At 38.4% G+C, this 25738-nt stretch overlaps 1 protein-coding gene and 1 pseudogene across 4 annotated transcripts; both read right to left on the bottom strand.

The window, feature by feature from the left end:
• Positions 1-25738, bottom strand: LOC131795411 (probable serine/threonine-protein kinase drkD). 4 transcript variants are annotated; one of them, XM_066163028.1, is made up of 13 exons: positions 25658-25738; positions 25477-25558; positions 24703-24782; positions 23463-23525; positions 21517-21612; positions 21112-21252; positions 20148-20229; positions 18467-18748; positions 16627-16784; positions 16344-16503; positions 15589-15798; positions 14429-15366; positions 1-204 (listed from the first exon to the last, which is right to left on the bottom strand). In XM_066163028.1, exons 3-13 carry the CDS (start codon positions 24760-24762, stop codon positions 7-9), a joined length of 2388 nt encoding a protein of 795 aa, XP_066019125.1. In that variant the 5' UTR covers positions 24763-24782; positions 25477-25558; positions 25658-25738; the 3' UTR covers positions 1-6. The 4 variants fall into 4 exon arrangements, with proteins under 4 accessions (XP_066019125.1, XP_066019122.1, XP_066019123.1 ...); XM_066163025.1 differs by having other exon boundaries at positions 14429-15798; XM_066163027.1 differs by lacking the exon at positions 1-204 and adding an exon at positions 12358-13982 and having other exon boundaries at positions 14429-15798.
• On the bottom strand, positions 723-4728 carry LOC131796696 (ubiquitin carboxyl-terminal hydrolase CYLD-like; annotated as a pseudogene).

Below are 25738 nucleotides of genomic sequence, written 5' to 3'. Positions count from 1 at the left end.
CCTGTTTTAAACAGGTTCCTCAAGTTCATCAATGATCTCCTGTATGCTTGGTCTCGCTTCAGGCTCTAATTGCAAACATTTCCGGATAAGGGCTCGATTCAATTTGTTTTTAACCATGACGACTTGCCGATCACGCCTCATTGGATCAGGCAATTCCCGGATGCACATCTCACAGAGGAGGACACCAAAACTGTACACATCAACCTGAACAAGATAAAGGACGAAAATGAGAGGAAAACACAACACTACACTAAAGTTTCTTATGTCGGATAAGTCAAAATGTCTCAATCCATATCTACCTCGAGATAAGCGACAATACTTGATTATATAAACCCCATGGCAAACTCGATTAGTATTCCTTTGTATTCAAGTAGATTAGCCCAACTACCATTGTCAGTATGTCTCAGGATCAAAAAAACCTAACTCAAAGATGACACTAGTTGGGCTAATATACATGAGTACAGTAGAATACCAATCCGGCCTGCTATTTATGCATACAGTCTATTTTATGTCAACACAATACAAAGCCCTGACCTTCTAACGGTATTAACAAAATTAATGTGATCCCGTGAAATGACCCACTCAGGGGACTGTTGTCGTTGATATTCACGCAACTCATCCTGAGCTGTGGACAGAGTTGCTTCCAATTCATTCATTTCCTGGTCTTTTTCCTCTAGTTGTTGCCTCAAGACAGTAGCTTGATTCTGTAAATTAGCAGTCTCTTATTTTTTCTCTTGTAGCTTCCCCTGGAAAGTCATCATTTGCTGGGTTACACCTCTCAGTTGTTCATTTCTCTCTTGTATTTTTCCACGCAGGTTTGTCAGCTGTTGCTCCGTCTCAGCTAATTGTTTCCTTAAAGTTTCTTCAAGTAGTTCTTTTTTCCTCAGCTGTTCATATACGCTGGTATCTCTCAACTCTTTCTCTCGTACTTCTGCTTGCAAATGTGTCACTTGCTCCTTCAGTTCTCTCACCAGCCTGTGATCATTTCCCTCTTGCTCCTCTTTCTCCGTCAGTCGCCGGTCTGTTCATAAGATGAGAAATCTACAATTTACTGTAAATTTTAGACACTGTGCCTGGCCGGAAGTGAAAATTCTATTCTTGTTCACAAGTTGAACTCTCGTGGGGCCATGATCAGAACATGTCTTGAAATGAGAAAATGTTACAGTCATCGATAGTGCTTGAAGAAGGTTTGCTATAACTTGACATAGGTACTCTTGAATTTTGAAGTGTCTTGTTTAGTTCACCAAAAACGCACCTCTAAAACGATGTATTTTTTTTGTTTTCTGTGATGATAAATGATAACCCTACAGAGAGCAAGCCGATAAGGAAGAGGTGCATTTGAAAGCCTACAAAATGAAGCGTGCAACCAAAAACCAAATCAGCATTCTTGCAAACGAAAAAAATTCATAAAGCCTACCTAGCTTTTAAATAACACTAAGTGCCCCATGTATGACACATGGGGCACCTAGTTGCAACAACATACACCTGATATATTCAATAGTTCAATACTGTTTGTCTCTTAAGAAAAGTTGTTTGGGCGTTCCTTTTATAATTCCGCATCTTTAATAGTCACAACTTCCGAAGCTGCATTCAAGATTTTAACGATAACCTCGGCCTAAAGACCAGAAAATGTTATAAAATATATCAAAGCTAACAATTCACCATGAAATGCAATTCCCAGCTTCTTATTTATAAGACAACCCCAGAATATCCACGTCACCCACAAACCCATCACTACACTGTCAGTTACTGACAAACGTCAAAGACAAAGACGAACCGAGGAACAGACAAGGAGTGGTTTATAACATAAATTGCTCCGACTGCCACGCCTCCTACATCAGAGAAACCGGCAGAAACCTCACAACAAGACTGACTTAACAAAAGCGAACGACCAGGAAAGGCAATGTGACAATCACATTGCTGAACATCACCAACTTACAAATCACACTTCTAACTGGGACTCAGCGCAATGCCTAACTTACAGCACCAACTGCTTTCAACGACTAACTCTGGAAAGCTGGTTTACTAACTTTAAGAACAGACTCCCCTCAACAGGTGTCAACCACTACCAGCACCATACAAATGACTCATTCAAGACGTTAAAATTACGATCAAACCGAACATAAAGACCCAGCTTTACAACAAAACTGACCAATCAGTTTATAGGGACCGGACTTAGAACATTCGACTCACAACAACTAATCATTTGACTGTGATGATGACTTCCGCTCAGATTGTCGAAATGTCAGTCACCACTACCGACAAAAGTACTTCTCAGGACTACACTCACCTCGGTGATCAAACTACATTATTACATGTTACCCCCAGGTTCAAGCCATTAACTGTTAAGAGATATCAGTTCACAGATTATGGTTCTCTGCTTCATTATGCATGGTGTACTTGACCAGGTGAATAAAAAATTTTATAAAACAACTGAGATATCAAATAATTTGTCTACCTGATGGTATATTAACACAGCTCATTGATCTTGCATACATTTTATCTTCACGAATTTGCTCCCGGTTTCCCTGAGCTTCTTGTCTTGCAGCTTTTCCAGGATTACCATCAAAGTCCTTCTCTGGTATGACAGTTTTCAATGGTACAAATGCTGCATAATCTCTCTTGCGAACAAACTTTTGAGAGCCGGATCTTCTGCCATCACCAGATCCCACTCTTTCATCCTGATAGAGGAAAGGAAGTTGAAATACAATGACTAACTAAGTGGTTAATTTCATTCTATAAATTGATTGCAATTTATCTACACATCTTTGATTTAAAACTATTTTTAATATTAATACTTAATTTTAATTTCAGCCATAGATTATCCCCTTTTATCTCAAACTATCACTTACAAGAAGTAACACAATATTACCATATGCAACAAATCACAGTTTCCGTGGGATTGTTTGTTTAAATTTTTACCAGTCTGTTGTAGATTTGTGGATGATTCCAAAACCAAGAAAAACTGATGTCACTTCTGGCACCCAAAGTTCAATTTTTTAAAATTAATTTTTATGAACATTCATGTGATCCCATTCTGTTAAGAAAAGCTAGAGAGTAGCTTGATTCAACCTCCTGCCCTGTTCAAAATGAAAATATTTGCATACAAGCAAGCTGCTTCTGTATCATGAAGCCACGTGTCAAGCACTTTGTCCTTCAGTATTGTTGTGTGTTCAAGAATTAATGACATAGTTTCCTCAAAATTGCAGATCAAGATCCTCAAGAGGTTGCTCAAGCGTCTCACTCCTTATTCTTGATACTCAAGCCTCGATTCTTGATCCTGGATTCTCAATAGTTTTGAGTCAAGACTGTCAACTTACTTTGGAGTGGTACTCTACATCCAAAAATACATGTACAATTAAGTTAAAAATTATGATTACCTACCAGTTCTAGTCCTACAATTATGTAAACATTTCCAATTGAATCAACCTCCTCTCCAATATGTCGCACAGTTCCTCTGGCTGGAGAATCCATAATAAATGTCACAACTCTTTCATCAATCTTAAGCACTCCATCAATTCCTTGAAATGACCTTTGCACTTGTTTTCCCTTCCAAAATGACAGTACTCCTTAAGACTTGATTTAAGTTTGGCCTGAATATGCTCATCTTTTTTTGTAATTTTTGAAGATTTCAAGTCATCTTCAACTTCTCTAGCTGTCAATTTGTCCAGTCCAACAAAAACCCCAGAATCTGGCTCACAGATAAAGTATTGCTTGCCTCTAAATGTTCCATCGCATGTTCCTGACCCTGGATGTCTCTAGATATGTTAAACCACAGATTGTAATCATTAATATTGAAGATAACTGTCATCATTAACCATCATTATGACTTTCACCAATATCATCATCGTTATCATCACTATGGTTCCCATCACAATCAATGAAAAAATTTTATCCCATACTAACTGTTCAGCATCCAGTGTACAACATACATGTACACCATACTACCAAGAGAGCAGGATTATAAAATCTTATCGGTAAACATGACATTATTCTTAATTAGAGATAACAACTTGCACATGACTGTCTGAAGAGCAAGTTTTACCATTACATACTATTGAATGAATCATTTAGATATCCCTTCAGTCTTAAGAGTCTCCTACGAAGATGGGCATTGAAGAGATTGAAAAAATACTCACGAGATGTAAAAGCAAGCTTAACTCGGTGTAACATGCATGGTAATTCAGTTGTGTTGCTGTCTGAACGAAATTTACATGATGTAAATTGTTACATCCAACAACACGACTTAACTAATGCACGAGTACTTACGAAGAGTTCAACTCCAAACCAAGTTCCCAGACAGGGTGGTAATACACCTTTGTACCAAACAATACCAGGTAAAATCCGTGAGGCTCCTTTCACTTCGACGAAAACAGCCCTTCCGTGTGACAATTGTCGGCCAAATGCTAAACGTTTCCTATCCATATAAGTTTGGTATCTTCCTTCAGCTGAAGTAATTGCTAAAAGCAAGTTGGTTTCTCCCTCAGATAGTCGAGCCACATCCTCCGTAGGACATTCAAGACGTAATGATTTACGTTCAATTCCAACAACAGCTACTTCAGTTGAGTCTGTAGGCTGTTCAGCCTCAGGAACACCTTCTAATAACCCACCTCGCAAAACTTGCTCTGGTGAAGACCTTGTCGTAAGGCCGAGGGACAACATGTCTTTTTCAACTGCGTGTCCGACATGATCACGTAGAAGAATATACTTAATTCTGAGCTCTTCCATTCGTGCCGAGTATAAAGGGACGATAACTTCACCTTCTCTGTAAACAAATCATGCATTGATCGCAATGAAAAGGGAGGAACAACGCCATCTTTCTAGGAATTTCCTTGCATCGTTCTTATGAAGATTAGGTATGAGCTATTACAACCTTAACATTACGTCATCTTCTAAAGAGAAAGTTGGGTCTACAATTCGCACGTGCCTTTTCTTATTCCTTGTGATAATGGTTTTATGTGATCCGTACCTGATTTCGATTTCTAATCAATACCTTTAGATAATTCTACACCATTACGTCAACTAATCGTTAAAAGAAAGTTCATTTTGAAAATTGCAATTAATAAAAGATTGTGTTCGACCGAGTCAAAGCCAAAGACCACCCCACTCGTAGGCGGATTGCAGAACCAGCGCGTCACAGCAGAGATTTATCTTTCTTCTGCAGCATCACCATTGCTTTCAAATTTTCAAATCGGGTCACAAATATATCATACTATTTTCACTTTCCAAAGAATTTTCATTTGTCGTATATTCAAGCTTGTTTTACACACATTTTGGGTTTCAAGCCACGGAGAGCTGGGTGCCTTCAACGAGTCTTTCCTGGTTTCCCACTGTGAGGGCCTGTTTACATGGAGGTGGGGGACCCCAGGTAGGTGAGGTAACCCGCTTAGCCGTGGTCGAAAAATAAAACGCATTCACATGCAATCTTACAACCCCGGGGTGCTGGGGTGAGGTTTCTTGAGGTTGTTGTTGCGCTTGAAATTAAGGAGTTTGAGCAGAGGCGTCCCAGGTTCACATCTCGAAAAAGACGAAAGTTAATTCTCGGACACATATGTATTTATTCATGAAAGCGTCACGCGTTGTGTTACGCAGTGTTTGACTTCGCAAGGAACCGTTGACTTAATACGTTACACGGAAAAGTTTGGGAAACCAAATATGGTCGATTTACAATGATAAATATTCTGAAATGTGAACATTTTACACTCCTTGTGTGTCCGTTGCGGTTTCTGGTGATTTCTGCCATGACACGGCAAGGAAATGTACAAAAATTTAAAAGATACATGTGTCGCTTTTGAGCTTTTTGCCATGAATGCGACCCCGGCTAGGCGGGTTACCCCACCTTGACACGTTTACATGGCAAATTGTCACCCCGGCTGACAAGGTTACCCTACCTGGCAGACCGGGTAACCCGCCTAGGCGGGTCACCCCATCTAAACGTGATCAAAAATTGCGAAATTATATGGACAGGCGGGTTACCCCACCTAGGCGGGTTACCTCACCTACCTGAGGTCCCCCACCTCCATGTAAACAGGCCCTTATACAGCACAATACGCTAACCCGAAATCCCGAGAAAAATGGAAAATGGTTCGAGTCATATTTAAGTTATCTGTTGGCCTGTTCCGATTGTGCTCAGCAATTTCGGAGCAACTTTTGGCGTTTGGGCAACCGTTTGCAGTTTCGGCAACCTAACGTTGAAATGTTTGCCTTTCCGATCAATTATATATTTAGAGCATGTATAAAGTACGAGAAAGTCAACGATTTGATAGAAGACTTCGCTTTCTGCGAATTTCTTGAATGTTAAACACCCTTTTAACACAGCCTGTCACTTGACCACGTTTCGCCGGACAATTACGATCCTTGTATTTCGTCCGTGCCCGGGGGTTAAGAGTTTGAACCTTGCCAGGGTGGGGTGGGGAATTTTTACTGGAACTGACAAGTCTTTGAAGCGGGATACAGATGTTTTATCTTTTAATATGGACGTGTTCAAAGGTAAAGAGTTCACTCTCGCCATAAGAGAAGAAGGCTCAGAAGTTAGGTCTATGACAAAGTTACGGGCCTCTCAATCGTGGAATTTGAGAATTTTTTTTGATCTTTGAAATTAAACGCATTTATTTGCACCTTAAACTTGGAGAGAAAACTCAATGACATTGACTAATCACATAAGTTAAATGAAATAAAGTGTAACGTCTCCCTTCGCTCATGGGGAATAACGCCTTCACAAAGTTGATACAGCGATCTAAACAGCGTATGCAACAGCAGAACTTTACTCGCTATTTTATCCCGATTGTCTATATTTAAGTCTAACCCTAAAAGACTATTATAAATCGAAATAATACCAGCGTGAATTTATTAAACCATTGGTTTATGTAGGGTTATGCGTTCATAGAATTATAAAGCCCTTAGTAAGTTTGGAGAGCACTCAAGAAGATAAAGTCGTTCTTGACTGTGCCTCAAGCAAACGTTACTCATTTTTTGCACTCTCCAAACTACCTGCTCGCTTCATAACTCGATGAATACACGCTGACGCAAGAACCAGTCACACGATAATAATAATAATAATAATAATGAACGTTCTTTAATACGCATTTAAGAATCTCAATGCGCTTACAATTTTTACTAAGGTTGAGATCGGACGTCAGCATAATCAGGCGCCTCTGGCAGCCGCTTTAGTCCATGTAACGACCTCACCTTTTCCCCCCCATCCCACCCCAAGGGAGGACATCCATCACACAGTAATCTCGTGCGTGGGAAATTAACGTCTCCTACCCCTAACCCTGCAGGAGACGGGACCTCCATTTATTCGTCCCTATCCGAGAAGACTAGAATATCTAACCATTTCTTGATGTTGAGAAAGGAAGCATATTCTTCTCAGTTAATTTTAAGACCCTGAGTGTTGGTCCGGCCGGTATTGAACTCTCGACCTCCCGCACAGCAGTCCGGCGCTCTCCCAATTGAGCTAACCAGGCGGCGGTTTGGACAATAAACACAAGAAATGACGATATGTAAATACATTCATAAACTTTAGCTAAACACGCATTACAACTTCACGTCGATTTAAGTGTGTACCCACGCTTCGTAGTTCGTTAAGTATTCAAATATTCATGCTATTGTTTAGGTTCTTGTCGGATTTCACTCGGAGATGTAAGACCGCTATAGAAATCGGAACGCCCTTTGATGACATGTGTGGCAATTTCTTGTGTTTATTGTCCAAAAACAAAAAATAACTTCAATTCCGCAAAATTTTGCTTTTAATTTCTTAACCAAACAGCAACGAACGCCGAATTTGAAAGACACCATGCCTCTATAATTTAACACAAGTTAGGTAAACCGCCTCGCGTATGCGAACGGCAATGGCAAGAATTGAATTTTGTCGTCTACCTTTCAGCCTTTGGAGCAGTTCGTTAGCGTTTACAGCAATGAAATACATCAGACAAAAACAATAGCTTAAATGTAAACAACAGAAGTTTGGAGTTAATTGACAAAAACGGCTGTGACTAAAAGTAGAACGAGGAAGTAGGACTGGGACTCGGGACGTGGGACGCGGGACTCGGGACTCGGGACTCGGGGACTCGGAGACGTGGGACGTGGGACGTAGGACGCGGGAACTCAGGGAAGCGCGGGGACTCGGGCATGTGATAAACAAACAACACCTGAATTTGTAAAGTATAATTTCGGTGGTCTCGAGGAAGGTGTAATATGCTGGAGAGCTTTTCGGGTGACTTTACATCGAAGGCGTTCGTCGAAGGTAAGAGTACACGGTAATTTTGGTCGTTGGTGAAATAATGAAACCTGCGAATATTGCGAAAGCCCGTGAAAGGATGACATCTAAAAACTGATGGCAATTTTTGAATAAGACACTAGAATGCGTAATGATGGCGGCGACCAATCAATCTTCTTTAAACAAATCGGAGATTGACTTCCTTGAGGAAAACCTTGAAAATTGTTCCGTTGAAAACCAGTACTTCGTGGGTTATTTCGATGGAAAGAGATAAGTTCGAGGATATGCTCGAGAGTTTTCTTCTTAGTAGTTCCACATGCTTTGTAAAGAAGGCCTTGCACTCAAAGGACTTAAATCACAAGAGGTTGTCGAAAAATGGTGGGCAGTTTCTTTTATTTATAACTGAATTTTTGCTTTTATCAATTCAGTGTGGGCCCTGTAGAGACTCGATCTTTTGAAGGCAATTTTGTAAAAACTTACGCAATGCACCGGGCGGAAAAGTGTTGAAATATTTAAAGGTATTTCATACAAAGGAAAGCAATTGGAAAACACTCTAAGTGCGTAATCTAGTATACCGAAATACTTTTTCAAATTATGCATTTGCAGCGTCTCCCGTCTTTGAACACAATGGTGGTAATGTACCGATCCAATTTTTCGGCAAACCGTTTACCGTTTACCATCTAAGCAATGAAACTCGGCATTGCCTCCACACATCAACAAAGATGATAATTCCTTTTGAAAACAGAGTTTGAAATATAATAAAACGTACCAGTAGCATTCGATTTTTGCATAACCCGCGAAACTGTTTTAATTTTTTTAGGTATTTTAGTGGAGGAATCCATCGAACTTTTCGCATATTGAGGAAACAAAATCGGGTAGGTCATTTACATCCATTTACTTCAGAATTCCCCATAAACGTAGGGTGTATACAATTCCTGAAATTCCCCTTCGTTATTTCACGAATCATTTGACGTTTCAGTGTTGACAAATTTTTCGTATTACGTAAGTAAAAAAACATTGAACTTCTCTCAACGGACTCAACGCTGCAAGGAGAATCTTTCCCATAATTTACTTTTTAAGAGACGAAGTTACCGTCTAAAATTCAAACGTTACTGTTAGGCTTATTGGCGCATTGATAACCTAGTAAATAGCTCAAACATACTGAAAAATTTTTGGTATATCTTTATCTGTGAGCCACGTGTGACTAAACAAAAACAGAGCAGTGTGGTTTCATGGCTTGTTTTCATGAATCTAGGATTTCGGGAATCGGTATAAACTACACGATCACGCATTAAGTGATATTTCTTCTTTTAATGATTGATACTGGAAGAAAATAGTAACGGTGTCATGCTATTTTATGTGTCCGCTCACGGGTAAAAATCCCGTGAAAATTGTTCAAAAGAAATATATCACAGTAGTTATTTTATGACAACCACAAAATACTCAAAACAAAATCAAGAAATTACTGCAGGACCTCAAGGCTCCTTTGTTCTGGACGATCTTGTACATCTCAGGTTTGAACTTTTCGTGGGAACAAGTGCTGAAGCTTACATAACCTATTTTGAATTTAATCGCTGTACTATAAACTTGTGTGTTCGACCCTCGACGAACGCCTCCGATACAGCGTCACCCGAGCTTGTCAGTAGTAGCCGATGATTTCCAGCGTCCATGGTTCGGCCGGATATGTTTTCTTGCCTGTTTGACCGTGAGAACTCTGGGTACAGAATAGTTTCAACGCAGGGGGTTTTAAACATCGTAAGCAGCCATGGAGGACTTTCCTGGTTAGTAACTGTGTTTTCTTCCTTATTCTTTTTTAGCAAGGATAAGGCAAGGATGTTTCAAGACCCCCTGCGTTGAAACTATTCTGTACCCAGAGATCTCACGGTCAAATAAGCAAGCAAAAATGTCCGGCCGAACCATGGACGCTGAAAACCATCGGCTACTACTAACAAGCTCTTCAGCATAAAATAGCTTTTACGAGACCACCGATAATTATACTCTACAAATTCAGCGCAAATGTTAGGCGTTGTTTGTTTATCACGTCCCCGAGTCCCCGCGTGTCCCCGAGTCCCACGTCCCCGTCCCACTTTTAGTCACAGCCGACAAAAACGGCGCGCGAGCGCACCCGTCCCACAAACACTTCCTTCAGCAATTGCTTTCAAGGGGATCTGATGAATTTCAGATTCGCTAAAATGTATTAAGAGCTGTCAGACTCGAAGCTATATATTTGCTTAGATAAGACTTTTGTAAATTTCGACTGTGATCTAGCACGCGATTATCGGAATGTTCGAGAATGCACGACTTGCAAACACGTTTCACACACACCTCGTTCAAAGGTCTCTCTGTAGAGCTCGCAAAATTCCCTTTTTTATTTTTCGCAAATCAAAATTGAAAACATTTGGCGAAAAAAACTTGAATGCATAAAATGTCTGCAGTCATTCTTCAGAATTCATGCTTCTCACGCGCCGGTGTCCCAGCGGATTTGGACCCCCCTCCGCGGATTTGGACCCCCAACAAAACTGAGTGAAAACATCATCCTTAACGTTTTAGTAAAAATGGATGATATTTTACCTTCCAGTGCGTAATTAAGTATGTTTTTAACTCAAAACATGCGTATCGTTAATGTATACGAACTGGCATCCCGTCGGATGTTTCTTTTGACCAAGGGAAAATGGGCAAGAATTTAGTTTAATGTCTGGAGTGAGGTCGTTTTTGAACCTTTTCCGCGATAGTCGAACACCGCTAGATTCAATAAGAGACAAACTTGTGACACTTATTTATTTTGTCATTGTTCAATGCCAGAGTGTTGGGACGACATGGTACAGTGCGAGTTGTGCGAAGAAAGGTTACACATGAGCTGCGAGGGATTTAAGACTGCCCCGGAGGGCGAGTGGCTCTGCATTGTCTGCAGATTGCCAGACTCTAGACGTCTTCGTAATTGTTAAGGTGTTATTTCGCATCCCTCAACAGTTAATGATCGTTAAAATTAGAAAATAAGATTGAGTTCGATGTAATAGTCTCCACATTTGTTAGGACGTTGACATTAATGTTGATTTGCATCTAAAAATAAGCTTAGAGTTCCAATAGTTCAGAATAGAAACATTTTTACTTATCACAGGCTTTACGAACGACTTGTAATATGAGTAGTTTCTTCGTTCTTCTTCACAAACTGTTTGTTATTATTTTGGAAAATCAGACTGAGTTATTTTTGTGACTGGACGCAATAGTCTCCACTATTGTTATGACGTTTCGTACCAATGTTGATTCGCATCAGAAGAAGCAAAGATTTATTTTAACAATTTCAATAGTTCGAATGGAGTAGTTTGTTCACATCTAATTCTTGCGTTTACTGTATGACTCGCTATAACGAATGCGGTAGAATTGGAACGAAATCGCTAGGTTTTTTTTGTTTACTTTTATTGAGGAAATGTTGTGTTGTGATTGAAAAGAACATCGACAAAAAAGCTTGCAAATAGAATTAGTTACCAAATATGATACAAAGGATGCTTAAAAGGAAAGTTTGGTAGGGTGGTCCAAATCTACGAAGGGGGGTCCATATCCGCTAGTGGATTTGGACCGGGGGGGTCCAAATCCGCTGTGACACCGGTAAAAGACGGCTGTGCACAAATTAAAACGCCAATAACAAGAAGTAAAATACCAACTTCGGCCTACAATGATCAACTATGCTCGTTCAAGATCTCCTTTTAAAGCTCTTAAAATGCTCTGTTTTAATAAATAAAAGTCAAACTTGAAAAACATTGAGCGAAAAAACCTGAAGGCATAAAATGTTTTCAAAGATTATTTGGAGTTCATTGACACGTGAAAACAAAAAGGATACACTTGTAGACGCTGCCGCTCGAGGTCGCTTTATTGCGCTATTATTTCATTCCTTTGAGTCTTCCTCCAAAAGATCTCACTTTTCCCAGAACGACTGACTCCACCGCTTTCGGTGGTTCTACGTGACCCTCGAAGTGAATACCCAAAGGAATAAATCGAGCCTTCTATGCACAGAATCCAGCGGTAACACCCATTTCTGAATGAAACACTTCAATCGACCTGAAATTGTTACGCGAATTTGAGTGTAGCTACTAAGCTTATGTCTTCCTGTTTAATATAGCAAAATACAATGAGAATACAAATTCTAATAACATTATAAAATTTACATGCCTTCCAAATAATACATTAGTAAAATGTAAAATACTATTAAATACGATGCAATTTACAACAGATATAAAAATACATGCTTGTGATTTTAAATGTTAAAATTGACAAAACTAAGAATTTTCCTCTCAAATTCATAAAAATCCTCGCAAGCTCTCAGGCCATCAAATAGGGAATTTCATAGTTTAACAGCTAGGTAATTAAATGAATGTAGACCATACACTTTTTTTCCCGGCTGAGAAAGTGACAGGATGTGGTGATCACGTAGGTTGTAATTTTAGAACGAGGAGTAAACATAGTTCTCACAGGAGAAATTTATCGATACTTTGCACGGTTTGCTACACAATAAAGAGAACATTACCATAAACTCCCTCGTTAACATTTCTATTTATTTTTTTCTGTGGACTTCTTTTGCTAAAAAAAGTACCATGTGACCAATATGTTATCGGAATGAAACGCATTAAAGCTTATTTCTGTGTGAATTTTCTATTTTCGAAGCACCTGGAGTGTGATCCTAAGATCAGACCTCTGAAAAAGAACCTGCACTGAGATTTTTGTCAAACTTTAACCATTGGTTGTTTACCTTGAAGGAATGTAAATTTTGAAATAAAAAATACAGGTCCTATATGATTGCCAAAATACATAGAAAATTATAATTACCGGATCCTACTACGTTCGCGTTTCCAAAATTGAATTCCTTTTCCTTCGAAGAGAATTCGTTTATATTTATTTTACGGAAAGATAATAAGTGCCCAACACCAAGGTAGAGAAAAAATGATAGATCAACCTCCTCGTTTGGAGAAAGTGACAATTTACCTCTCTGGTGAGTACCGAGCACAAAGAAAAGAGCCACCATTTTTTAATCTGCGCGCAGCGGTCGGGTGTAAAATCATGCTCAGTAAGGATGTCCAATGCAATATTACGAATGACCTTAAAAGTGCATGATAGGAATCAAACCGATCGCACGCCATTCAGATTCAAGCACGTGCCAAAAAATGGTTCAGCTAGTACTTGGGAAAATAAAATAACATCCCCTAATTTCAAACCTTGCCAAACATACGAGGGTCTTCGCTTAAGATTTAAATCAAGGTGGGAGGGCATTTTGCAGAACTGAGCTAAAAAAGAAATCATAAAACTTATTTGTTCGTAAACTCTTTCTGCAAAACACTAACAGGACAACCCTACCTATCATTTTCCATTCCTTTGAAATTTCATGCCTTTCTCCCATTCTGAATAATGAAGTTGATTTTTGAAATTAATCAATCTAATCATGTCTTATGATTTCCAGGTTGGGAGGGGGGGATACACCAGAGATGTCCTTCAGTAGCATACGCAACATTACAATTACATTGGTAATAACAGAATTACGTTAATTATGTTAAAAGCAAAACCGACCAAACCTGTTTTAAACAGGTTCCTCAAGTTCATCAATGATCTCCTGTATGCTTGGTCTCGCCTCGGGCTCTGATTGCAAACATCCCCGGATAAGGGCTCGATTCAATTTGTTTTTAACCATGACGACTTGCCGATCACGCCTCATTGGATCTGGCAATTCCCGGATGCACATCTAACAGAAGAGGACACCAAAACTGTACACATCAACCTGAACAAGATAAAGGACGAAAATGAGAGGAAATACAGCACTGCACTAGTTTCTTACGTCGAATGAGTGAAATTGTCTCGATCCATTTCTATCTCGAGATAAGCGATAACACTTGACTATATAGACCCCATGGCAGACTCGATTAGTATTCCTTTGTATTCAAGTAGATTAGCCCAACTAGCATTGTCAGTATGTCCTAGGAACAATAAAAACCTTACCTCAAAGATCCGACTAGTTAGGCTAATATACATGAGTACAATAGAATACCAATTCGGCCTGCCAATTACGCATACTGTCTATTTTATGTCAACAAATAAAAAATCCTGACCTACTAGTAATATTTACAAGATAAATATTAATGTCCGTTACCTTAAGTTTAAGTCAATTCATAAACTTACGTGCACGTGAAATGCACGCATATATACAATAAACAAATTACAGCTAACCTTGACAGTTTGATTTTTAGTAAGTGCTTCAGGAGCACTGTATATGATGGCACCAGGAGCAACTGTCATGGTTTGCTGCATAAAGTTGGCAGTTCCATAATCTGACACTTTGCCTCGCCAATGTTCACCCTGTCGCCAAAGTAGCACATTTGCACTGCTGATGTCGCGGTGAACAATGGGAGATGGTTGCTTTTGGTGAAGGTAGTTTAGCGCCCGAGCTACATCCAGGGAAATAAAAGACATTTCAGCCTCAGAAAGAGCTCTCTGTTCCAACAGAGCGCGTAAACTTGTTTCCATCAGCTCTGTTACAAACAATGGATTCCCTTCGTCATTTGTAGCTCCGATGAACTGCAGCAAGCAAGGGTGGCGGCATTTCGATGCAATATCCATTTCTCGCTCAAATAAATTGCGGTTGTAAGGAGAGAGAATCAACTTATGCATCTGTTTCACCGCAACCGAACAACCACAATATTTGCCTTCGACAACTCTTGCCCAGCCTCCTTCGCCGAGAAATCTACCTGTTAGCTGAATGTGATCCCGTGAAATAACCCAATCAGGAGACTGTTGTCGTTGATATTCACCTAACTCATCCTGACCTGTAGACAGAGTTGTTTCCAATTCATTCATTTGCTGGTCTTTTTCCTTCAGTTGTTGCCTTAGGGCAGTAGTTTGATTCTGTAAATTAGCAGTTTCTTCATTTTTTTCTTGTAGCTGCCCTCGGACAATCGTCATTTGCTGAGTTACATCTCTCAGTTGTCGTTGATGTTCACGTAACTCATCCTGAGCTGTAGACAGAGTTGTTTCCAATTCATTCATTTCCTGGTCTTTTTCCTCCAGTTGTTGCCTTAGGGCAGTAGCTTGATTTTGTAAATTAGCAGTTTCTTCATTTTTTTCTTGTAGCTGCCCTCGGACAATCGTCATTTGCTGAGTTACATCTCTCAGTTGTCGTTGATGTTCACGTAACTCATCCTGAGCTGTGGACAGAGTTGTTTCCAATTCATTCATTTCCTGGTCTTTTTCCTCCAGTTGTTGCCTTAGGGCAGTAGCTTGATTCTGTAAATTAGCAGTTTCTTCATTTTTTTCTTGTAGCTGCCCTTGGACAATCGTCATTTGCTGGGTTACATCTCGCATTTGTTCCTTACTCTCCTGTGCTTGTCCACGCAGGTTTGTCAGCTGCTGCTCTATCTCAGCCGATTGTTTCCTTGAAGTTTCTTCAAGTTGTTCTTTTTTCTTCAGCTGTTCATGTAAGCTGGTCTCTCTCAACTCTTTCTCTCGTAGTTCTGCTTGCAAATGCGTCACCTGTTCCTCCAGTTCTCTCACCAGCCTGTGAACGTTTCCTCCTCGTTCATTTTCCTCCTTAAGTCGCCTGTCTGTTTACAAGAGGAGAAATCCGTCTTCAATTTTTTGTTAGTTTAAGAGCAAAATGAGGAACCTGTGCCAAGCCGGAAGTGGAAAATATATACTTTTATTCACTAGTTGAATTCTTTTCCATTGACTTTCTATCTGAGACAAATTTGGCTGTTACCACAGATCCATTATTTCTATGTGCTCCTTGCTCTAACTGCTTCACTTCATCTTTAGATTTGGTGATCTTGTGCTACGACATACCCGTAACTTAACCAGGAATAACACTTAAGGTGATTTCTCAGAAGTGTACTGCACATCCTGGGTGGGCCACTTGGCTTGTGTACAGACTTCACCTTGAACCTTACAGTTGTGATACAATTTCAATGAAAAAAGGCTCTCCTGCATCTTACTACAACTTCTCCCGCTTTACAAGCTTTACAAAATTTTCACTTAAAATAACTTGGAAAAATGTATAGGTCTAGTCAAGCCTAAAAGCAAAGGCCCGGATTTTTTTTTTTTTTTCTGGTTGTGCACATCTCATTTGTGTTGTTCAGCCTGGCTTGCTTACCTTTTTCAGCATTTAAACAGACATCAGTGGTTGGTGAGTTAGCAAAGCGGGAATCTGGTCGGCAATGCTCCAGTAAAACAAATAAACCTCTTCCTGCTGGGCAGGTGAAAAGTCTTTCTTTATTAAAAGTCCCATCTGAACATGCAGACTCCTTCACTTCCTTCAAGGAAAGAAAGTACAGAATAAATGTTGGTGATATAATAATAAATAAAGTGCTACAAAATAAAATCTATGGTTTACCACAATGTTTTTACTCTGGCTGAGCCTGATAAATCTTACTCACCAATTCTAGACCTGCTACCACCTTTTCCTTCACTTGTGGTATATTTCCCATCCAGCGAATGACACCATATTTTGTAACACCATCTGCCATAGGAATCTCTACCATAGATCCAACCTCCATTCCATAATGGTTTTCAACTGACACAATGCCACTGTCACCTGCAGCAAAAATTTAACTATTACAAGAATTACTGGTCGCTAGCAAAATAATGCTTAACCAGTTGCAAACTGTCTACAACACTGTCTTTATTGAAGTTGTGATAGTGGAAGACATGGCAGTCTAGTGGTAAGTGTGCTGGACTCTGGTGTGTACAGGTCTGGGTTGGAGATCTAGAGCCTATTTCTCGAGGGTCTCAGTAACTACAAGTAAACAGGCCCATAAAGCTCTTCTGTTTTCATTGAAGATGGGAGTTTCACATGTTTTGAGAATTATATAAAAAAAACTATCAGCTAAAGTAACCAAGTGGACTGGTTAGGGTGTCAAAACCTGGTTCCCCATTTTTGAACTTTTGATTTTAAGATATGGTATAAGGCATGTTGTAAATGGGTACCAGTATATTATCAGGGAAGCCTGATAATGTTCTGGGGGGGGGGGGGGTTGAGGGGTAACCTTGCCTTGGGCTAGCATCCCATCCCAGGGGGAGGGGAGAAGTGATGCCGCTAGTCACTTCACGCTAAGGAAACTGGAATAAGCTCCTGCTAAGTGGGCTACTTGGCTTGAGCACAGTATTTACCTTTAATCTTACAGTTGTAATAAACTTTCACATAAAAAAGGCACTCCTACTTTCTCCTACACCCTCTCTCCCTTCATAAGCTTTCAAAAAATTTTCACTTATAATAACGTGGAAAAAAGTACAGGTTTGGTCAAGCCTTAAGGCAGAGCCCCAGATGTGTTTATGTACATCTCATTTTTGTTGTTCAGCCCTGTAAGAGTAGGTCCCCATTTGGATTAGTTCCTAAAAAACTCTCCATGTTGTGCATTTTTTCTACTCTTCAAATCTATTTCAGAAGCAGCTAACATACATACCAATACCTAATAAAAATAAAAAGTATTGTGCCAGGTCCCCCCTATATCCTTTGACTTAAGAGTATCAAAGGGAAATTAAATTAAGCTGAGTAGGGGAGAAACATATAAGCCCAAATGCACTGAAAACTAAATCACCTTCTGTGTCTTTGCATCTTGTGATAAATAAGCGGCCTGATGGCTGCAATTCACAATTTAAAACTGCTTAACTAAATGAAGTCTGTGGTAAGTAGATTAATTCTGAAGATGACTTCGAGACATCTCTTGATGCTTCCTTATATGGGGGATCAGTCACCAGCATTACTACAGTACATGCACTCCCATTAAATATTCTAGAGCAGAAGTGCATAATACAGTGGAACCTGTATTAAACAGTCACCCACAGGGAATAGCAGGGTGACCACTTAATACAGGTTGACCACTTGATACAGGTTCCACAGAAAAAGGGTATTGTATAAAACTCCATTTCATTCTACAACTGACCACTAATTCTACAAAAACTTGCTCAAAATACTACTAATTGTTTCAGCAGAGATAAACATGGGTTAAATTTTCCTTGAAAAATTATTCTTGCTTTTATTCAAGTGGTCCCATTTTGAGCAACCATTCAATACAGGTAGGAAGCAATACAAACAGGCCATTGGGACTCAAGTAAAGGGTGACCATAATTGCTTAAAAAAGATGAAAATTACAATGTTCAAGAATTTTGAGACTTTGAAAACCAGCCCCTAATACAGGTTTGACTATGGTAACAAATCAGCATTGAATATACATTTAATTAATTCCAAAAATTAACAAAAATATATTGAGTACCAACCAGTTCCATTGTTAACTGCCAAATCATTTCTGGGCAATGCAGATGCATGTGAGTGTGAATACGGCTTTTCTGAAGGGTCTTTGGAAGACATTTCCTTTTCCATATCCACTTCCATAGCTTCTTCAATTTCACTTGACTTTCTATCCGAGACATATTTGGCTGTTACCACAGATCCATTATTTCTATGTGCTCCTTGCTGTAACTGCTTCACTTCATCTTTAGAGGTTGGTGATCGGTGAGAAGTTAAATGTGTGGCAGGTTGTACATGTTCCTTAGATTCTTCTGTCCAAAGAAATCATTAAAAGAAATTATGATCATCTGAAATGGATACTTCTTTTTGAACAGAAAAGTTTCTTCTTCCCAAAGGCCATTATTTATCCCTTATTTTCACACTAAGAGGATAAAACATTAATCTTAAACTATGATATACCCATAATTTACTGAGGAATAACACTTATAAGGTTAGTGTGCTGGACTCTGGGAGAAGAGGTCTGGGTTTGAGACCTGTGGCCCGTTTCTCGGTAACCACATGTCAACGGGCCCATACCGCTGTTCTGTTTTCATTCACGATGGAAGTTTCAAAAGTTTTCAGAATCATACAATAAAACTATCAGCTACAAAAACAAAGTGGACTGGTTTGGGCATCACAGTTTGCTTCTCTATTCTCTTACTTTTGATTTTGAAATATGGCTTCAGGCCCGTTTAATTGGCTGAAATTTCAAGAAACGGGCCCCTAGCCTAATGCGTTGTAATCTTAGGCAAAACACTTTATTCTTATAGAGCCTCTCTTCACCCAGGAGTAGTATACATGTTGTAAATGGGTGCCAGCATATTGTCAGGGAAGCTTGATAAAATTCTGGGGGGTAACCTTGCCTTGAGCTAGCATCCCATCACGGGGGTGAAGTGATGCTGCTAGTCACTTCACGTTAAGGAAACTGGACTAAGCTCCCGCTAAGTGGGCTACTTCCCTTGAGTACAGACTTTACCTTCACCATTTCATTTGTGATAAACTTTCACCTAAAAAAACCACTCCTACATCCTTCTACACCCTCTATCGCTTTACAACCTTAAGTAAAATTTTCACTTCAAGTAAAAATGTATAGTTCTAGTCAAGCCTATAGGCAGAGTCCCAATTGTGTGCTTTTTTTTTAAGCACATCTCATTTGTGTTGTTCAGCCTTGTAAGAGTGGGTCTCCACTTGGATTAGTTCCTTACAGCTCTTTGTTGTACATTTTCTCTATTCTTCAAATTTATTTTAGCAGTAGTTAAGAAACATATCAATACTTAACAAAAATAAAAAGTATTTTGCCAGTAGCTGTATTTTGCTCGTTACAAACTGGATGTTTATCTGCGTGTACTCAGACCGTTCTTAAACAGAGCACCTTCATGTAAGTGTTTAGATGCCTCCGTTATGCACGTGCCCTTAAGTCACATAAAGGATTGTGTCTGATTAGATTGACAAGATGGATAAAAAATAACAATGATGAAGGTTATGATGGAGATGATAAGCACTTTGTAACTAATGACAATCCTGCACAAGAGTGAGCTGATATCGAAGAGGTGCGCGCCCGAAAAAAGACACCGGCGACAAGGAAATCAATAGGTCATTTATGTAGAACAAAACTAATCTGGCTAGCTATCAAATAACGTACATGGGGCACTTTGGCTCAGTAGTACATACCATCTAATGATCCGGCCGCCTCTGTCATGATATTAGTCGTAGGTCTTATATATTTCCTCAAGGTTTTAATGATAACCTCGGCCTGAAGAGCAAAAATGTTATGCAATATATTAAAAGCTCGCAACTCATCGAGACTTGCACTTGAGAGTCTTAAAGTTGTAATCTGTATAATAAATGAAGGGTTTTTGTCTGAAGAAAAAAATTTCACCTCCAAGACAAGGGGTAAAACTGCACCAAACAACATTTGTAATATTTTACCTTTGTAATCATCCTAAATCATCAAAGAGAAATGTGTAACTAAGAACGTATGAACCCTTCATTCTCAAATGTTTATGCGTTTGCTGAAATATGTCTGTCTGATCTGGGTGTCACCTGGAATACCTTTCCTTCCGTAGAACTTTGGCAAAGGAAGATAACTTTTTGGGGTTCAAATGTAATGATGTCATAAAAAATTTCTTTATACTTCTGAAATTACAGTGTCTGTAGGTATTCTGGTCAATTCACAGCCTTTTTTTCTTAAAGTTTAAAACCTTCACCGCTACGGTGAAAAGGAGTTATTTTGCGATTTTAACGCAGCCTGAGTACCAAACAGATTGATACTAATTCCTGTAGAGACAGAACCGCGCCAAGGACGTCCCAGGGATCAAATCAAACTTATTTCCAAGGGGTTGTCTGTCAAACATGACTCCATTCTAAGATCATATATGCTACCACTCTGCAATCCTTGAAACAAATCCATTTACTTTCACAACTTGAGATCTCTCTATCTGACATCTTAATCACCGGGCAACCTTAATTGGTTCTGATGAAAGAACCCCTACAAAGTTCAAAGCCTGGTCTTGCATATTGTTTTTCTTTAAAGAAGACAAGATTCCTAGTCTAAACTCATCCATAAATAAAAAGGCTATATGAATTCCTAATAATTCAGCTAAGTTATCACAAGGCCCTTTTTGGTTTTACTTACTTCTTCGGACTTAAAAGCATAAAGCTCATTATTGTTTTCAAGGGGGTTAACTGGTCTGCACACATAGCCAAATACTGTTTTGTCATCTGGATCTTGAGTAGTGAATGATATTCTACTGATTTGACGGGAATGCTCTCTAACCTACAAAAATATAACCAAAGAAAAAGTTGAAGCACATCTAGAAAATGATTTCTAAGATATCCAAGAGGACACCTCTATAGAGAACCTAACTATGATCTTCTGAGCATTGTGTGATATAATTCAAATAAGCAAGTTTGCAGCACAAATTCTGACAAAGTAGATAGACTTTAAAAAATTGAGATTGGATTTGAGGACTGGTTTAAATTCTCTAGATAAAATTTATACAATATTATGATAAATAAATTCTAAACTCTGTTCTCTTACTCTGGATATCTTTTGCTTTGTCCAGACACGAGTCCTGGAAATACATAGTTCACAATATGGCATCTGCCCTCCTGCCTTAAGACCTACTGTCCTTGCCTACAAAGATGAATTTCAATAACAGCAACATTTAGCAATCACAGATTTATTTATGCATGAAAAGTTTGCAGCCCTTGCCAAATTTATATTCATGCATGTGATAAATAAACCACATGTTCTGCTCCCAAACATAAATGTTACAGGTACATAAACCCAGGTATGTGTGAGCCCCTAATGTTGACATTAACATATTGAATTTGATTGTTTCTGCAAAGTTCAAAATATAGGTGTGTTGTGGTCTCAGTGCCACCTTAATTCTGCAACAATGTAATGTCTTTAAGATGGTTCTGAACATACTTCACTGATTGTTTTAAAACTTCAGTTACAATGCAGTTTTGAGTTTAGCAATTTTGCCTCAACCACTTAACATAATTAATATTACTATAATCGCTCCAGTGATTATAGAGATGTACACCCTCTGATTGGTAGAGGATTGCATCATATCTTCTTTTAGGTGATTATAGCAGGAGCAATAAATTTCAAAATGGCTACCTCAGGTTTTGTCAGTGTTACAGAGGAAGTGCACAAACGATGCTAGTAATTAATTTTGGAGTAACACTTTTTAAAATAAAGACATGAAGTTTTTGCCAAGTGAATTTAATGAACCTATCAAATCCTAGTGGGAACTGACTCTATTTCAATATGAGTAATCAAAACAATTGAAACAGAATGGGTTCAACATCAAAACAAACATTTACCAGAGATTTCAAATGCATTTACAGGCAATTGTACTAAAACAATTATTCACCTTACACTCAGTGAATATTGTACAATGATACTCTCCTAACCTTCTGCAAATACTTGTTGAATATAAACAAAACAGCAACATGTGAAGGGAGTTTAAAGGTAACTTTGAACAAGGTGAACCTTGATATGCTGATTGCAATTAAATATTAAAAAATTGGCATTACCATTCTTTTCTTAAAAGTTGCAGGTGCATAAATGTAAAATTAGACATGTGTCTTGCTAGCTGTAGTCTTCCCATCACATCATCATTAATTATCATGAGAAAATCGATGGGCATGTGTGTGATATAATTCTTTAAAGAGATTAGGAGTGAAAAAGTATTGAAAGACCGACCCATAAAAGAATCAATTATGAAACCATTTTTAACAATTTAGCTTGTATAACAATATGTTGACATGTTGAACATTACAGCTTTGGGATCCAACATGTGATCATCAGCTGTCTGTAAATAACAAGGTCTTAAGTTTGATCCAAGTACTAAATTTAACACAATTCATGTTACAGTCTAGCCCAGTAATTTGATTAGCTTGTAAAATGTGAGTGAAATTAACAGTCAAATCACCCATGAACTAACTTGCCCACACCAACCCACCCACATGTAAAATTACTTTTCTATTTCCCTTGAAATAGTGTTTATTCTGGCAAAGATCCTTCTCATATCCATTTCATAAATAATATTCACAGATATTACCAAACCAAAGTGTTCAGCAACTGGCATACCATTACATATGAACACTTAGATGCTGAGATCTAAATCCCCGAACAATTGCTTTGATTCTTTGGCCAAATTATGTAACACAACAAACAAAACAACACAAAAGTGTTACATGTAAATAAAATAAAAGCTTTCCTACTGAAGAAATATAGAATTCTGCAGTGTAATAAGTGTCCCAAAGGTGTTGGAAAGCGTCCATAGCATCTAAATGTTTGAATGTGATGGTAATTACCAGCTGCCAAAAACATCAAAACTAAACTGAAACAAGTCTAAATCTGTAATTAGCTTATTGAAGTGATTTTATGCATGAGCAAGTTGGTCCCTGGGGATGAGTTGGTTGAATTCTAATCAAAGAGCTAATCAGTTTAACATGTCAGGGGTGTATTACCATATCTTTCAAGAAAGCCTCCACTTGTGGCGGTGAATTTGTGACCTTTGTAGTTCCTAGAAACTTTGAGATGAATATATCTAATTTACTCCAAAATTGCATAACTCTTTTTTGAGGAATCTTGATCAGATTATAATTATACTAGATCCATGATTACCATCACAAATATGAAACAAGGTTTTACACTATCTAAGGAAAAACTATAACATTTATCATAAAATCAAATAGTTTGAGAAGTAAGGGTAGTTTGGTGCAGTATGTGTAGTCTAGTGTAGTTTGGTGCAGTAAGTGTAGCAGGTGTAGTTCGGTGTAGTTTGGTGTAGTAGGTTTAGAGGGTAAGTTTCTGAAGACTGTGGTGCTGTGTCAGTGGGAGAGTATAGCAAGGTAATTTGTTATTATCAACTGAGTTGATAAAATAAATTGGCCACTGTTAAGAGTTTCAAAGCTGACATTTGGAGTGGTAGCCCTTCATCAGAGTGAGTAGAGGAATTGTGGGTTGTGTGTGTGTGTTTATATACAGAAAATGGAGCTATGCCATTGTTGGGAACATGGTAATGAGAAAAACAAGAATAAATTGGCTGGATGAAAAGCATTTGTTGATAAACTTTTATTCTAAAGTTTTGCAGCTTTCCAAACTGCCTAGATGTAGGAACATTAGTAAAGTGGAGCAAATGGTCAACAGTGCAATATTAGCAGAGGAGAGAAAATGCCAGAAAAATATACTAGAGGGGGGAGGAACAAGGATTTATTGAGATCCGATACAATAGACATTTATCTGGCCAAACATTGGTGTCCCAGCAAACAATTGGTTTGACTGAACAACTTGACCAGCACCAGCTGGAAATTATTTTGCTACTTTTATGGGGTAACTCAGCAATTTTTAATTTACATTATTGGTAAGTAATCACACGAGTTTTCCTGTGCTATTTGGAATAAATTTTTGAGAACTGGTAAATTTTAGAAAATTCAATGTTCAATGTGTATATTTATACTACACTCCAATTTGAATCATGTGATTATACCTGCACAAAGTACTTTACTTTATTGGAAGTCATCCACAGTTTACTCACCAGCAACTCATATAGCAGATAATAAACCAAATGCTTTCAATCCATGTTATAGAGCAGTTATTTAATTCATGAGGAGAGATATAATGATATCAAGAAGATAACAATAATAATGATAATAATAGGTTTAATGATGATAATAAAGAGGATAATTAAAATTATACGGATCAAACCTGGCATCTGAAAGTGAAGTCTGGTTTACTGAGTACCTCTCCAATGAAATGTGTGGCCATTTCCTTAATCTTAGTAATGGCTGAAAAAAGAGGAAATCCAGGTTTTTAAAAGTAACATTAATGGACAACACAAAGGAGGAACATTTAAACTTTGTGCCGGCAACAAAGCATACCTAGTAATTTTACAATTTTATCTTGGAATCAATCAGCAAAAAGGTGACAAAAGAATAGGACTGCAGTCCTATTATCAGAGTTGCTAGGTCATATCACCCTAAGAAGGTGCTTATGACTCTGTGTTGGAGAACTGTCTTTCAAATCCAATGGATGGCATTGATTATTGGGTTTCTTATTTAAATTTTTCACAGTATAAAAATTTATTGGAGCAACTTCAGAATACCCCGCAACTTATTTACATGTCATTGAATAAAAATAGCGTCTATTGTGTTATGCCTCGATCTTCAAAGCCTCCCGACACATGTAAATGAGTTGCGGGGTATTCTGAAGTTTAGCCAATTTATTTTTCTTTAAGCTAACAGAAAGAATTAAGCTGAATAACAAAGCGTAAATTGTGTTGTAATTTACTCTTATCATAGACAGACTATTAATGAAAGTAATTCCGGGGTTTTGGCTCCGATGGCCATAAATAAAAGAAACAGTCATTACAGAATGTCGAGTTACAACTGAATCAGATAAACCATTGATGCTCTTCAAACAATGAAAAATATCATGATCAGTCCTCAGTTCTAATAGTACCAACTAGGAGTGGTGACTTACAGATTCCTTTGTTTTATAAAGGTCTTCCAAAGCAAATAGAGTGAATTGCTACCCCCTGTTAGCTCTTGGATAAGTTTCTAAGCTGCGTAGAAAAAAAAAAACAGTTTTTTATACTTCAGCCGATCAAGTTCAAAAATTTAAATACTTAAGCAACAAAACACATTTTTCCGGGCTCTGTAACCTGATAACACATTCACTTGGAAACCGAATTAACAGATTAGACGATGCGCACTGTGTTCACGTATGTTATACTACGATAAGA

The sequence above is a fragment of the Pocillopora verrucosa genome, chromosome 3 (genome assembly GCF_036669915.1).
Source record: "Pocillopora verrucosa isolate sample1 chromosome 3, ASM3666991v2, whole genome shotgun sequence".
NCBI classification, from domain to species: domain Eukaryota; kingdom Metazoa; phylum Cnidaria; class Anthozoa; order Scleractinia; family Pocilloporidae; genus Pocillopora; species Pocillopora verrucosa.
Note: the sequence above shows the minus strand (reverse complement) of the source record. Positions and strands in the feature narration are given on the sequence as shown.